General features: G+C 41.5%; 1 protein-coding gene across 1 annotated transcript in view; it reads right to left on the bottom strand.

Annotated features, from left to right (window-relative positions):
- The window catches only part of KCNH8 (potassium voltage-gated channel subfamily H member 8), a 495,092-nt gene that overhangs the window by 215,156 nt on the left and 263,069 nt on the right, over positions 1–16,867 (bottom strand). Inside the window, exons 4-5 of the mRNA XM_088834824.1 lie at positions 8,432–8,559; positions 2,324–2,564 (exon numbers count right to left, since the gene is read on the bottom strand). Of these exons, the coding sequence (XP_088690950.1) occupies positions 2,324–2,564; positions 8,432–8,559 (369 nt within the window). The remainder of the gene's footprint in view (positions 1–2,323; positions 2,565–8,431; positions 8,560–16,867) is intronic.

Below are 16,867 nucleotides of genomic sequence, written 5' to 3'. Positions count from 1 at the left end.
TCTGCTGACCTCTAGACCAGGCAATTTGGCAGTATCCCTCTGGTGACAGTTGCAAAAATCAGGGCTTTAGATGATCTATAAGCTCTTCACTGGGAAGTACTAATGAGCTCTAGCACAGCCAAGGAATAACACAAAGAAGGAATCCCTCTTTAGTCCATAGATGTGTAGTAAACTGAAGCCTGCCCTTCGGGTTGAAGCTCTAGACAAGTAGATGGATATTTTCCACAGGAAGATCTGGAGTGTGTTCCAGCCTGTGCTGTGCCATGCCTTAGGGATCGTGGCCTGGCAAGAACTGGCTCCCGGATTGTTTTAGTCCCATGGGGCCCAGAAACACCAGCTCCCCTGGCCACCAGAGCCAGACAATCATGACTTTAATAGGGCATTATTGACTTTAATAGTGACTTTAATAGGGCAGTGGACAACTGCCTACTGAGTGGGGTGTGCCCGTCAACACGAGCTAACAGGAGCACAAAAATGGCACCTACAGGCCACTCAGTCCCTGGAGAGGCCCCACCCCCAGCCCAGCTTCTGTGCCTTCAGCAGACACTTTAGGATTAGCTAATAAATCTCCTGCACGTGTGTTCTAGGCACTTTCCAAACTACTGCGTGAACACTCAGTCCCGGGGTCTAGGTCTGCAGTTGAGCCCTTTAAGAGTGGCATTTCTGTTCCCTACAGCCATTTGAGTTTTCTGGAAGCAAGCCCTTTTGACTTTCAAAGTCAGATGTTTGAGGGGCTTGCCTCTCAGCTGAGGTCTCAAGAACTGGGGTCCTGGTGCTGAATATGAACCCCTTCACTCTTCAGGAAGATGCTCCATATGCTCCTTGGGCTTTCAGGTGTGGGCTGCCACACCAGCAGCGTGGTTTTTGGAGAGACCATATCTCTGCCTCATCTACCTTCTTGATGTGGGCCTTTTATCCTTTCTTATGAAGGAACTGTTCAGCTAGTTTTGTGCTCTGTTTTCGACGAAATTGTTCCTTATGCAGCTGTGGATTTGCTGTTTCCGTGGGAGCAGGAGAGTTCAGACTATTCCTACACGGCCATCTTGAAACACATCTTGCACAGTTCTACTTCAAACTAGAATGTCATCTGCTATTTAACAGTGATTTAATATTCCTCTATGGTTTTACTTCTCCAATAAACAATAGTTTAAGTTAAAAAAAAGATAAATTTCTTTGAGTTGTTAGCCTTACCAAGGTACCTAACTAGACAACATTGCCACCTAGTGGTCCAAACATACCGAGGCCATCCCCTTTGGGGTGGAAGCTGGGGTCTGAGGGGTGTGCCTGGGAAGCGCATGTTAACTGTGATGCCAAAATCACACCAAGGGCATAAAACTCTTGCAGAGCAAACATGTGCTAACATTCCATTGGAGAACCCAAAACTGCACCAGTTCCACAGAGAAAAATGTACTGTAACCATTGAAACAAGCTTTTGACATGCTTCACTTATTTATTTCCTTTTCTTTGAACTTTTAGGGTCCATTTTTTTCAGTCCCTTGTTCACCTATTGCTTGAAAACATTTTCAGCTCTCTCATGTTTACAGAAAGGATGTTGCCCTACATCACCATGACCAGGTATAGATGCAGGAGTTGGGTTGCTAACGGTGCTCAGAAACTCCACAGGGGATCAGTCTGAGCCTTCATAATGATCTAGAATAATCAAGCAACAGCTTGGCTGTGGTCTACGCAAGATGGAACTTTAAGGGACAGAAAACTAGGAGAAGGCTGAGCAGCATGGAGCAGATGCAGCTTCAGCTGAGATTCCCAATGTTCTACAGACAAATATTCTTAGCAAACATCCCTCAGGGCCTCTCCTTTAGGTAAAGTCAGCTACTCAGTGTTTCTGATGATTGACTAGGAAGTTTATGTAATCCACTGCTTCTGCAACTAGGCCACCTGTGGCAACCACCATCAGGTTCCCGAAAGGCACAGATGGGCTTGAAGGAACATGCCCAGGATGGACCATTCCCAGGACGCCACTAATGTGTTCTTGCCAAGCCCCATCTCTGACCCTGTGCAGGTAAGACCATCACAGATGCTGACAGTACAAAACAGAACAGCCACTAAGTCTTTATCAGCCCGTTTTTGATGAAATGAGGACAGAAACAGAAGACATCAGTGTAGACCTCTGCATAAAGGAGCCGTGAGAAAGCTAGAGGAGGTAATTCTCAGAAACCCAAATGTGTGCTTCTCCAGAATTTGCATCAGAGGCTGAGTTATGCCCATGCAAATGGATCTTAGCTCCAATTCATGTCACAGGAATCTGGAACACATCTGCCCTCCCCTATGCAGACCTCCTAGGAGAACAGCCGCCGGCCCTCACCTGTGATGAACAGGATCTCCACCGCAATGTCGCTGACCGTGGTGCTGCGTGTCGCCGGCAGCTCGTCATTGCCGATGAAGCAGACGTTGTAAGGTACCGTCACGGCAACATAGAACGTCGCCAGCAGAATAAGCCAGTCCCAGCCGGCTTTGAAAGTGCTAAAATGCAAAAGGATGAATTTGGACTTCTTTGCATCAGAAACTTTATACTCCGGAAATGCTGGTTTGTCTACAAAAACATTCTGTGGATAAAGACGAAAAGGAGAGAAGGGAGAAACACAACATTAGAAATAAGGAACAGGGAGAATTATTTAGAAACACATATCATGGTACTAGATCTTACAAGAGACATTTAGAAGCTGGAAATGCAAAAAATAGAGATGTATAAATTAAAACATGGCAGGGATCTTTGTTATAAGTAACAGGAAAATGCAGACTGTAGTCACCCATGTCAGTATGTGAGTAATGACGTCTGTCCATGAAGAGTAAAAAGATCATTACCTAAAATGTCACCTAGAAACATCCAACGTTGCAAGTATAATTCTACATACATTATAAACACCAGATACAGCTAGGTTCCTACTGTCGTGGGGACATTCCATATACTTATAGTTTTGAGAAGACAGTCATTATGTAAAGAATATATTGGACCTGAAATTCTTCTAATAACAGCAAAGGTGTCATTTTTTTTTTTCCAGAAAGGATAGAGCTATACGATCAAATTTGATTGTAAATAGCTGTTAACACATCTTTCAAAATACGACCAGATTGTACTGACTACTTGCATTATGGTTGTTGGTGAAGCTTCCAGTTGGGAACCCAAATCTCACAACCTTGATGGACATGGGTTTATTCTGACACTGGCTCGCCCTTGTTAAGATGGCAAACTGAGAAAGAGTTACTTAACAGTTATTATTCAAGTCATGGGAGGAGAAAAGCAATGTTCACTGTGCAGCTGATTAAATGCAGAAGAATAGCTGGAGTTTTTATAACTGCAAAAGCACTCCACTTTGAAAGCAGTCCAAACTGATGAACAATTCCCTTTATTGCGATGAGACAAAAGGAGGCCCAACAATAGGGTGTGGGGAAATTTGACAGCCTATGACCAGATACTTGTGTACCTTGCTTTGACCTCAATTAATGAGAATTACAAGCTAGGTAATGGAAACTTAAAATTGAAAGTTACAGTGAATGAACAGTTAGAAGTTCTGGAGTGTATGTTACTTTCAGGCTGCAGGGTGTGTGTGTGTGTGTTTCAGGCATTGAGGGAAGAGCAAGTTAATATGATATGTTCAGGGATCCCTAAGGTAACTGGGGATTCAAGAAAGGTTCAGAGCAGTCAGGAGCATGAGCTCTTTCTCGGTGACTCTCTGGAGGTCATATACTTCTGCTCCCTTAATATGAATGCTGCTTCGGGCTCGTGTCTCTCCTTGGCAGGCACTGACAACACAAGCTTCTACTTCCGGCTAATATTCCCACTCAACCCGCCCAGGCACTTCAGAAACCCAGGATCTGAGGGGGGATTTGCGTCCCTCCTTCGTGACGGCTCTTTCCTGCCCATCTGCCACTGTGGCTATGCTCCACTCAGCCCCTGACTTGGCCTGCCTCCTTTGCTTCATTCTTTGGCTTTTGGAACAAGCTCCAAAGGTAGATTATGCCATAAAATTCAGAGAGGAAGAAGGAAGTAACACCTGCTGGGCTTCTCATCAGAGCTGATGTGGGTACAGAAAAGAGAGACTTAGGGGTCGGAAGAGACTTAGAGTCTCAAGGTTGACAAGCGCTTGTATTTATGATAGAACATGTGGGACAGAGTCCAATATGATTTTTTTCCCAAATATTTGCTATAATAACACATTACCAAAAGCCATGGAAGAATATCTCAGTTTTTATCCAAATAAGTCTTCTATCATGTTATAGAAATGAAATTCTGACTTTGTTTCAGAAGGAAGCCAGCTCTAGGAGTGAAGGCTATGAAAACTCAAGGAGCAAAATATCTTTTCATTTGAAGTATGCGCCTTATATGAAGCATTAGTGGTGCTGTTGCAAAGGACAACAATGTAATGGATAGCTCTAAAAAATCAGAAAATAAATCACACCACTTCATTTTTATAGGCTACTCAAAATTCATTAAAGTATTTTAAAAGATACTGAGAATCTGATGCAGCTCAGCTTAGACTTAAACTTTAAATGGTTTCTCATTCAAATTCTGCGTACATCTCGACACAACCAGGATTGAAAAAAGAGTGCAAAAAGAGACATCCTTCTCCTCCCACTACTCTATTTACAAAGTTTTATCAAAAACCTTTTGAATGGAAGAAATTTCTTACAATTGGAAACTATGCTTTTAGCAAGTATGGAGTAAAAGGCATATTTATAACCCTGAAATATATCAAGTTTGCCTACAGAATAATACAACCAACTATTCTCAATTTTAGCTATCTATCATTTATTAATTTGGAATCATATTCTTTAGTAGAAATGGTCTTTGAGTTGTTTAACCTCTATCATGCTTAGTCACTCAGTCATGTCTGACTCTCTGCAACCCCGTGGACTACAGCCCACCAGGCTCCTCTGTCCATGAGATTCTCCAGGCAAGAATTCTAGAGTGGGTTGCAATGCCCTTCTCCAGGGGATCTTCCCGACCCAGGGATCCTGCATTGCAGGCAGATTCTTTACCAGCTGAGCCACCAGGGAAGCCTAAGAACACTGGAGTGGGTAGCCAACCCCTTCTCCAGCTGATCTTCCCGACCCAGGAATTAAACCGGGGTCTCCTGCACTGCAGGCAGATTCTTTACCAGAGGCTAGGATGCTCTACTTTCCACTATCAAAAATCTGTTGTAGGGCGCCACCATCGTTCCTGTGACTGACAACATGTTGACCAGGAGAAGACGCTGCCTCTGTGTTGCTGCGGAAGTGGCAGAACTGGGGTCGCTGCAGAAAAGATGGGAGCAGGTCCTTCTCAATTGTCTATGTTACCCACAGGCAAAAACTGGGCCAGCAAGACTTCCTGCCGATCCAGCGGTTAAGACTCCGAGCTTCCACTTTAGCAGCCCAGGGTTTGATCCCTGCTCCGGGAACTAAGATCTCACGTGCCACAGGAGTGTGTGCATGCTCAGTCATTTTCGACTCCTTGAGTATGTATTATTAAATCACAGCTGTTGAGGCCAAAACCTAATCAAGGCTAACTATTCCCTAAACTATTTCTGCAACATGTCTTTGAAATCAACTTCTGAGTGATGGGAAAACGTTTCTACAGCGATCATGCTGAGTGATTGCAGGGTAGCGTGTGCCTTCCATTACAACCGGCCCAGAGCCCCGCCAGTCACATCTGGGCATCTACAGCACTTCCTTTCACGCTCTCAAGGCTGCCACAGGATCTTTTGAGTCGAAGATGCTTGCTTCTTCCCAATGTCACTGAATAGAATAACCAGTCAAGGAAACCAGAAATCAAAAACAGTTTCCAAAGTTAGAGCCAGGACTGAAGGGCATTAGTTACATTGCGATTCTCAGAGTTTGCTAAGGGCCGGATGAGCTAATTTGTTCCAAGTTGAATCACATATTCTTATTGCCCAGAACTGTATAAGAGAAGAAGCAGGGTAGGGACAGAAGCACTGTGGCTGAGTCAGGGGACTCATGATTGGGTCCCACCTCTGCTGGTTCTTGCTTCTGATATTTCAACTAAGTTCTTTTCCATCATTAAGATGGAACTAATAAAAATCATATCTAGTACTGGTTTGCTGTAAGAATCAAATAATATGATAATAGCAAAGGAGATTTGTAAATAGCAAAGACCTACAAAAATATTAAGAAATCTTTTTTTTTTAGTCACTTGAATGTTAATATATTCAGAATTTCCTGAAGACTGATTGTTTAGCCAATAAACTGGATCACTGCTTCCCCTTCTCTAGTCTCTCTGCTGTCTTTCAGCTTTCTGGCTCTGTTCTCCTTGAAATAAGATGGTGAACAGGGCTCATCCTGACTCTACATTTCCTTTTCAGAAATACTGTACTTCTTATATTGTCAGAGTCTCCATGTTGATTAGACATCCTTCATTACCATGTAGTATTTTAATGCTCCATCCTGATGTGTGTAATTCTTAAATAAATGCAATTTAGCAAACTAGCCAAGTAGTGGGAGTTACGGTTTTTTAAATAAGATTTTTAAGTGCTGTTCTGTACTTTGTTGAATCAGAAGGGGAAAAACAGGATGTTCTGTGAATGCATTTTTAAGCTCACTAAGACTTCGTACATTTACATGACTCTGGACTAAAGGCTAGTAGAGTGTCTTCTTTCAGCATTACAGAATCTCAGGCTAATATTTGTTTAGGTGCTTTTCTGGCTGGTTTGCATAGAATAAAGGCCAGGTGTAGTTACATTTGTTTCTTCTAGAACTTATGTTGTCACTAAGGCTGACTTGGTGATTGGAAGCAGGTGTAACAAGGAACCAGGAGAAGGATTCCTGATCTAGTGGTGAGCCGTGTCTCAGATGTATCCCTGGATTCTCAGGAAATCACTGTGACATACAGGTTTCCCTAGAGAATCTTTATATTCAGCCAAGACAAACTAAATGGAACGTGACTCTTAACAGAGGTACCTCCAGATCAACACCAGCGTGGGTGATGGTCCTGGAGCACAAATGTGTGGAAAGGGTTTGGCTTCCAGAGAATCCCTCTGGGGCAGAGCCGATTCTGCAGCCCTTGCATGTCGGATGGCACTCCACCCGGACTCTCTGTTCACAAAACTCAGACAAGAGGATACTTTGTGTCTCTGATGCAAGACTGTTTAACAAACTGTTTGCATGTCACGTGAGATAGTTTTGAGTCCTCCATGTAAAATGAGATGCCAAAGAAGCTCCTGTGTCCCTAACTCCCAGAACCTAAGCACCTGAGGTCAATTCCAAACTAGCTCTGGTTGTTTCACATGATTTTTCTAAAGTCACTGGCAAGTCAGACGCTGAGTCTTGATGTCTGACCCCCGTAGTCACACATATCCCCAAAGTTGTATGTTCTGGAGATTTCACCATGTAGATTAATGACATTACCATGATTTGAAAAATCACCTTTGAGTATCTACAATCAAGCAGGTTTAGTTCTGAGTTCTAGTGAAGTCTCTTTGTCCTAGGAACCTATGATGAAATTAACTGGCAAATCCTGAGGGATGTGGACCACTTAAAACTCTGCAGAGTCACCTTTTATAAGCACAGTTATCTGCTGTGGCTTTGGCCAGATGACCACCAGGCTTCAGAAAGTAACCTTGTATCATGCGTCGAACCTGGACTGCATGATACAGGATGCTCGGGGCTGGTGCACGGGGATGACCTAGAGGGAGGATAAGGGGAGGAGGGAGGTGGGAGGGGGATTCAAGAAGGGGAACTTATGTACACCCAGGGCGGATTCATGCCAATGTATGGTAAAACCAACCAATATAATATTGTAAAATAATTAGCCTCCAATAAAAAATAAAAAAATTTAAAGAAAAAGAAACTGTATATGATACTGTAAATCAACTCATACTTTGATAAATGATAAATAAATACTCAAAAAATAAAATAAAAAAAGAAAGTAACCCTACTATGATTTACTAAAAGTTAATTAAAAAAAAACAAACTATATGGTATATGGCATGCCATTTCAAATCCAATGTTCTTAGGTGTGAAATTCCCAATTCTGTGTTGCATAAAATGTAAATTTCTAAATGGAGTAGTGACTGACTTGTTCATGGTTCTCTTGGATGAGAGCATTCAGTGAAATTAGATAAAGTGCAAAACAGATGGGATGAAAATTAAATTTGAGAAATTTTAACCAACAAACGAAGACTGTGTAATATAACTTGTTCACAAAACGCAGCCAGCCTCACCTGCAGTCTCTCTAGTGCCATACTGTACCGACTGAAATAACGCTCTGGGCTGTGACAACACTGTGATTAATCACGTTTGTTTTGGAAATGCCTGTGACTGCTGACTTTTCCCTGTTCTTTATAGGAAAGTGCACGTCAAAGTGGAAAAAATCTAGGAAAGTCAATAAATGAGTAATTGGAGCCTTTCTTCAGTGAATTAGACATTGCCACCCAGGGAAAGTCTAGCGTTCACAGTGTACACGTACGCTACCCACATTGTTTATTTTCAGTTTGTTCTTTTCTCTTCTTTGCAGGTGGCCAGAGATGTGATACAGGACCGCTCTGCTTCGTCTCCGGGCTGAATCAAAGTGGGTTCCTGCTCTCGATCGTCCTTTGGCTTTGTCTGGAGGAAATAAAACTCATTAAGCACCAGTGAACGCATCATCTGACCCCAAGAAAGTCATTTCGGCAGTTCCTTCTCAAGAGCACACAGTACATGTTTCTCAACACCCCAAATTATCTGCTGACTCCTAATGACATTTAATTTTAGTTCTTTATATATTTTCATCTTCATGCTAACATTATCATTTTTTCAATGAAAGTAAAACATACAAGGGCACAGAGAAACTTTCAAATAGTTCAGGAAAGCATTTAAAAAAAAAGTCTTACTCCTTCCTTCCTGCTGTTTCACATTGATATCCCTAATTTGACTTTCAACTATTTTTTTCTCTTTTTTTTCCAGAAAAATATCCAATACGTGTGCTATATCCACATTCATACTTATTTTTTGCATAAATGGAAGTTTACAATAAAACTATTTACATATTACTTTTCTAATCAAAATAATGTAAATCATTTCTAATGTGCACATTAGAGTTCTTTGTCATTCTTTTCTAGAGCTAAAAGTGTGCCATGTTAAAGACATAATTACTCTTATTTTCTTTACTATTTCCCTATCATGAACATGTAGATTTATCCAGTATTAAAAAGATATCTGTGTAGATAATCCAGCAAAGAAAATTCTTATATGCATAGCACTGTGCATTGATGTGCCAAGGTATTCAGTAAATAAATTACTAACAGTGGCTCTGCAGATTTTAAATTTTGGTATCAATATTCCAAATTTAATTCCAGCAACTTATATTCCCAGCAGCGGTGAGTGGATGTGACTGCTTCACCACACACATCAAAATTATGAAATACATAAAATAAGTGCTGCCTGATATTTTGATAGCTGAAAAATGCCATAAAATTATTTGGAGCTGCATTTTTAAATGGTGAACGTGAATGAACTTCAGGTGTACACTATTGTCCATTTCATCTTCATGAAGCTTTTCACATTATCTGTGCCATTTTTGAAGTTAACTTGGCTTTTTTCTATTTATTTTTAAGAGCTTTTGTATCTAAGTCACCATTTCCTTGTCACATATGCTGCTGACAACGCTCCCATTTTGCTACTTGACCTTGGATTTTATTTACGCAGCATAAAATTTTCACAATTTTATGTTGTCAGGCTTATCAATATGTTAATTTGTGGTGTCTAGACTTTATGTCCTGCATAGTCAAACTTTCTTTGGGAAATCCTGGAAAATTCCACATGCAGAGGAGCCTGGAGGGCTACAGTCCATGGGGCCCCAAAAAGCCAGACATGCCTGAGTGACTGATCAGACACATATAAAAGTAAGTAACATATCACCTAGGGAAAAAATGTGTATACTACAAATCTACCCATAGTCACATGAATAGAGAAAACTACAAAGAGGTTGGAAAACAAAATCTTTAGCTGGGTCCCCATGTGGCTTACTAAATCGAATTAGTAAAATTCTATTTTGTACACTGGATTTGGAGGGTATGGGTCTTTTTAAATAATATTTTAAAATTATATAATGTATATATTTTGAATGTAGAAATATCTCACAACAAAAGACTAAAGTAGTCTTTTGGACTACTTTAAAAGACTAAAGGACCCTTTAACAGTGAGATCTGAACAGATTCTTCGATTAGGGGTGGGATTGGGGGTGACACATCAGTTGCTGAAGACGAATGACTCAGGGTTAAAATCCAAAGGCGAAAGAGTTGTTAATAAGATGGGGGAGCAGAGGGCAGAACATCTCTGAGAGCAAGTAAAGCAGATGAGAGTCTTGGTCAGAAAGGAGCTTACTGACTGGGATAAACTCAAAGAAGTCCTGGATGGTTGAGATACAGAGAATGGGAAGAAAAGGAGAAAAAGCAGAAGAACCTGGAAGGTAGGCAGAAGCACACCGTGCTTTTCCTCACACTGTGTTAGCCACACTGAGCTGCAGACGAAACTGGGGAATATCGTCTCTGGTCAGGCAGCCACGTGCCCTGTGAAGTCACAGCGTGCATTCAAGAGTCTCTCAGACACAAAATAAACCTGTATGGTCACTTCCATAGCTATGATTCTGCAAGAGAAAACCAAGTCACAGTAAACTAGAAGGACACACAAAGGAAAGAGTTACAGAAGCAGAAAGCAAAGGTGGGGAAATCCCTGACAGTCCAGTGGTGAGGACTTTGCACTTCCACTGCTGTGGGCCCAGGTTCAATCCCCAGTTGGGGAATTAACGTCACACACACACACACTCACACACACACACACACACACAAGTTCAGAAAATGTATGATCAATAAAAGCAAAGGGAGATAAAAGATTTAAACCCTTTTGGCAGTTGTGTTCCAGGGCAAAACAGAGACACCACCAACAGAGTGGAGAGTTTTAAAAGGACCGTAAATTTAGGAGACTTTTAAAATGATGAGATTCTTTTGTGCAAAAACCCATCAAATCGTTTTCTAGATTAAATGAAAACTTTGGGGTGGATAGTTAATTACCAAAATATGTCCCCAAAGTGGTAAAAACCTTGACTAGACCAACAACTGTGGAACAAGTAGATAAAGTGGCTTTCTCCTCCATACTGCTTATCACCCCTGCTAACCAGGTGGTTTTAAAGGTCAACATCATCAAGCCCAAAAGGAATAAAAAATTCTTGTAAAACTTCAGAGAACAAAGAAGTCTGAAAATTTCTGAATTCAATCTACAAGCCCAGAAAACTGTGATACCAAAACTAGGTGAGTATAATACAAAAAGATAACCATATACCACATTGAATATGCATGCAAAATCCTAAACAGCACGTTAGTAAACTGAATATAGAACTGTATTAAGAGAAAACATACCTTGCTTATTTGGGATTCATGACTTTTAGGATATAACTTAGTAGATTTATAAAGGAGAAAATCCAGGTTAATATCTCAGTAAATGTTTTTTTTAAACATAACTCAATATATATATAAAAAATCTGCAAACAATAAATGCTGGAGAAGGTGTGAAGAAAAGGAACCCTCTTGCCATGTTGCTGGGAATGTAACTGGTACAGCTACTATGGAGACGAATATAGAGAAGTTCCTTAAAAACACTAAAACTAGGAGGCGATACAGGTGTAATCATGGCTGATTCGCATTGTCGTATGGCAGAAATTGGGCTTCTCAGGTGCTGCGAGTGGTAAAGAACCCTCCTGCCAATGAAGGAGACCTAAGAGACGTACGTGGGTTTGATCCCTGGGTCGGGAAGATCCCCTAGAGGAGGACATGGCAACTCACTCCAGTGTTCCTGACGGGAGAATCCCAGGGACACAGGAACCTGGTGGGCTACATGGGGCTGCAAAGAGTCCGACACGACTGAAGTGACTTCGCACATGCACAGCAGAAACCAACATGACGCTGTAAAGTAATTTTCCTCCAATTAAAAAATAAATTAAAATAACCCAATTTGTGTAAAAAAAAACCAATTAAAACTAGAACTGCCAAGTGACCCAGCCATCCCACTCCTGGGCATATACCCTGAGAAAGCCACACTTCAAGAAGATCCATTCACCCCAGTGTTCACTGCAGCGCTGTTTACAACAGCCGGGACGTGGAGCCAACAGAGCTGTCATCAACAGATGAGTGGGAGGAGACACGGGGCACATTTACCGGAGAAGGCGATGGCACCCAACAGTGGACCATCACTAGGTCATGAGAAGGAACACAACTGGGTCGTTTGTAGGGACACGAATATGCTTCCTTTCTTAGAAGAAACTGTAATAAGCGAGCAGTAGAAGAAAGCGATCTTTACCTTGATAGAGAATGTCAATCAGTAATCAAGGGAAAACGCACTTAATGAGACGACATCAGAAGCGTCACAGTTTTTGCAATTTATTTTGGAGAGGAAGGAAGACGGAATTTCCCCTCCAAAATGGAAAATGAAGTCAGTGTAAACCCATTATGGGAAATGTCGAAAATACAGAAAAATTAAAAAAAAAAATTAAGATGCCTGGTTGTTTTCAGTACCAATGATTTCATGCATTTCCTTCCAAATTTTTCTGCATTTTTTCACTAACTCAATTGTAATCACATAACATATACACAATTACTCCTTGAATATAAGAAATGAGACAAAGCATAGCTTACAAAATTTAGGAATGTAAACAATATGAAGCAGGAAATGATTCTTTTTCATAAAACCATCTCCCAGCAATAGTGTAACATTTCTGGTGAATTTCCTCTTTGATTTTGTTCTCAGTTCAGTCGCTCAGTCGTGTCCGACTCTGCGACCCCATGAATCACAGCACGCCAGGCCTCCCTGTCCACCAATTCCCGGAGTTCACTCAACTCATGTCCACAGAGTCGGTGATGCCATCCAGCCATCTCATTCTCGGTCGTCCCCTTCTCCTCCCGCCCCCAACCCCTCCCAGCGTCAGAGTCTTTTCCAGTGAGTCAACTCGTCGCATGCGGTGGCCAAAGTATTGCAGTTTCAGCTTTAGCATCGGTCCTTCCAATGAACACCCAGGACTGATCTCCTTTAGGATGGACTGGTTGGATCTCCTTGCAGTCCAAGGGACTCTCAAGAGTCTTCTCCAGCACCACAGTTCAAAAGCATCAATTCTTCGGTGCTCAGCTTTCTTCACAGTCCAATTCTCACATCCATACATGACCACGGGAAAAACCATTGCCTTGACTAGATGGACCTTGGTTGGCAAAGTAATGTCTCTGGTTTTTAATATGCTATCTAGGTTGGTCATAACTTTCCTTCCAAGGAGTAAGCGTCTTTTAATTTCATGGCTGCAATCAGCATCCACAGTGATTTTGGAGCCCCCCCAAAATAAAATCTGACACTGTTTCCATTGTTTCCCCATCCATTTTCCATAAAGTGATAGGACCAGATGCCATGATCTTTGTTTTCTGAATGTTGGGCTTCAAGCCAACATTTTCACTCTCCTCTTTCACTTTCATCGAGAGACTTTTGAGTTCCTCTTCACTTTGTGCCATAAGGGTGGTGTCATCTGCATATCTGAGGTTATTGATATTTTTCCTGGCAATCTTGATTCCAGCTTGTGCTTCTTCCAGCCCAGCATTCCTCATGATGTACTCTGCATATCAGTTAAATAAACAGGGTGACAATGTACAGCCTTGACGTACTCCTTTTCCTATTTGGAACCAGTCTGTTGTTCCCTGTCCAGTTCTAACTCTTGCTTCCTGACCTGCATATAGGTTTCTTAAGAGGCAGGTCAGGTGGTCTGGTATTCCCATCTCTTTCAGAATTTTCCACAGTTTATTGTGATCCACACAGTCAAAGGCTTTGGCATAGTCAATAAAGCAGAAATAGATGTTTTTCTGGAACTCTCTTGCTTTTTCCATGATCCAGCAGATGTTGCCAATTTGATCTCTGGTTCCTCTGACTTTTCTAAAACCAGCTAGAACATCTAGAAGTTCACGGTTCACGTATTGCTTAAGCCTGGCTTGGAGAATTTTGAGTATGACTTTGGCTTTCTTTTTATTTCTTCACATCACTGACCTCATTTCATGTAACTAATCTTAAATATAATTAACACAGAATAATCACCAATTTATAGATATGAAGAGGGTCAAAGGGCAAAATATCTGCCAAAAGACACACGTTTATAACTTCTACATTCTTAGACTTACAATTTTGAATCCACTGGCTGGAACACATGTTTAGGTAGTTTGTTAGGAGACTTTTGGGGTGTGTATTATATGGTTTTCCACATCCTGAACTCTGCAATAGTCTATTGTGACTCTGTTTCTCTAAGAATGTCACACAAGCTGCCAATCTCTGGATCTATCAGGTGGTTGGTATGCTAAGACAGGGCAGTGAGAGCATCCAAACCAGATGTAGGCAAAAGGGAAAAGTGTTGTCTATAGAAAATGTTGAAAAAATACACAATGCAACTACATTTGGTCAGCTTTTTATTACTGCTGCTGCTGCTGCTAAGTCACTTCAGTCGTGTCCGACTCTGTGCGATCCCATAGACGGCAGCTGACCAGGCTCCGCCGTCCCTGGGATTCTCCAGGCAAGAACACTGGAGTGGGTTGCCATTTCCTTCTCCAATGTGTGAAAGTGAAGTCGCTTGGTCATGTCCGACTCTTCGCGGCCCCATTGACTGCAGCCCACCAGGTTCCTCTGTCCATGAGATTTTCTAGGCAAGAGTACTCGAGTGGCTTGCCATTGCCTTCTCCATGTGTTAGTAATTTAAAATAATTTCAGTGACAAAACAGTCCTCCTCAACCTCAAATCTTTTAATAATCTTGATTCAAAACAATTGCTGTGGTTATCGCTCAATTTTAATAATACATGTAAGTTTCAAAATCAGCACATTTATAGCACAATTACAGGCTGGGAGAAAACATTTCCACATCACTTATCTAACAAGAAACTCAACTCCAGAATACAAAAAGAACTCCCCAAACCCAACAATAAGAAAACAACAGTCCAATTAGAAAATGAACAAAACCCATGAAAAGGTGTTTCACTTAAGATGATACAGAATGGCAAATACTCACATGGGAAGATTTTCAACATCACTACTCATTAAGGAAATGTAAACTGTGACTATAACTAGATATCACTGCACACCAATCAGGAGAGCTAAAATGAAAAACAGTGACGATACCAAATTTTGGTGAGGAAATGGAGCAGTTGAGTGTTTCACACACTGCTGATGGAGATGTAAACTGACAAACTCACCCTGGAGAACGGTTTGGCAGTTTCTTGAAAGAAAACAACTAACTATATACTTATCCATACAAACCAGCAGTTATGTTCCCGGGCTATTATCCCAGAGAAATGAAAACTTATGTACATACGAAAACCTGTACACAGTCGCTCACAGCAGCTTTATCTGTAATAACCAAGAACAGCAAAAGACTCACATGTCCTTCAGTGAATGGTTACATAAATTGTGGTATATCCATACCGTGGAATACTATTCAGGAATAAAAAGGGGCAACTATTATTATAAGCATAACTTGGGTAGATCTACAGGACATCATATTCAGCAAACATTGTTTATCTCAAAAAGTTACATACTACATTATTCCATTTACATAACATTTTCTAAATGTTGGGGACAGACCAGCAGTAATCAGAGTGTAGGGACTCATGACTCATACCCATAAGGGTGGCAGGAGAAAGACATGCAGGGAAGAAATAGCTATGTGCCGTGATTACCGCAGTGGTCGCAAAGATATACCCATGTGATGAAATGGCACAGAGCTGCACCCACGTTAACGTCCTACCGCCAGTTTCCTAGTTTGGGTATTATGCTGTAATAATGTAGGATATAACCATTGGAAACTGTTGGGACCTTTCTCTCTCTACTATCACTGAAAATTCCCACGAGTCTACACCTATCTCAGAATGGGAAGTCAAAGAGAGGTTTTCAGGTTACATTTAGGTATTGGTTTATTTTTACTGATTTTTAGTCAGTATGGAGATCTTTTACTTGCTTTCAACATGTGGGAATCTAAGCTGCATGGAAAGCGGGGGCTGGTTTTTAATGCTCAACAATGCCGGTGGCCCAGAAGTCTGTATCAATTTGAGAAAAGAATCCTTCTTCAAAAACATTACTTCCATCTGAGACAGCCTGGGACCTGGGACCCTTTCTGCTAATGGTTGCACTTAGATAAACCTCTCCTGCTCCAACAGCAACAAGATACAAAGAAACTATAAAGGACTAAAAATACCTGAATGCCTGTGCAGTTAGGGCCAAGATACAAAAAGGCCAAAACCCGATGGCTACTTCCGAAGAGCAGGGAGCAAAAGCAAGGCGTCCAGAGCAAGAGGCGTCTACTGTGCGTGCACCAGGCACTCTACCCAACCAAAGCGGTGGGCAGACCACCAAAGCCAGCCCTGCTGCCTGCTGCCTGGGCTCACCCTCCCCGCCCGCAAGGCAAGAACCGGCTCATCCCTGCGCCCTCCCCCACCTTGGGGGGCGAGTGGGGGACCTCTGGCTTGTCCCTGCTCCCCATCCTGCCACAGGGACCCCAAGAGAGCCTCGAATGAATTTCCTGTCTGGGCTTTCATCAGTTTCTGTTGCTTGCGGAAGCCCAAGAACCCTGGTTGGCATCACATTTATCATGAATTTGTTACACTGAACTGATCTTGCCAGAATAATACACTTCACTACCGTGTGCTGGAAAATTTATTATAAAATATAAAAATGTACACGCCTACAAAGCAAATGTGTATATTTCACATCTGTCACTCATATATTTCATGAGACACAGATGGTTTATTATTATATTACTAATATTAAAAATAGAGCTTGGCATATACTAAGCATTTAATATTTTAATGAACAAGATAAGAAAACACTTCCCTATCATATATTTTGTATGGATTATTTATCTGAATATCT

Source organism: Moschus berezovskii, chromosome 1 (assembly GCF_049115385.1).
Source record: "Moschus berezovskii isolate FMDL1 chromosome 1, NW_MosBer_1.0, whole genome shotgun sequence".
In the NCBI taxonomy this organism is placed as follows: Eukaryota; Metazoa; Chordata; class Mammalia; order Artiodactyla; family Moschidae; genus Moschus; species Moschus berezovskii.
The sequence above is the reverse complement of the archived record's forward strand: the minus strand, read 5'-3'. Positions and strand labels throughout refer to the sequence as shown.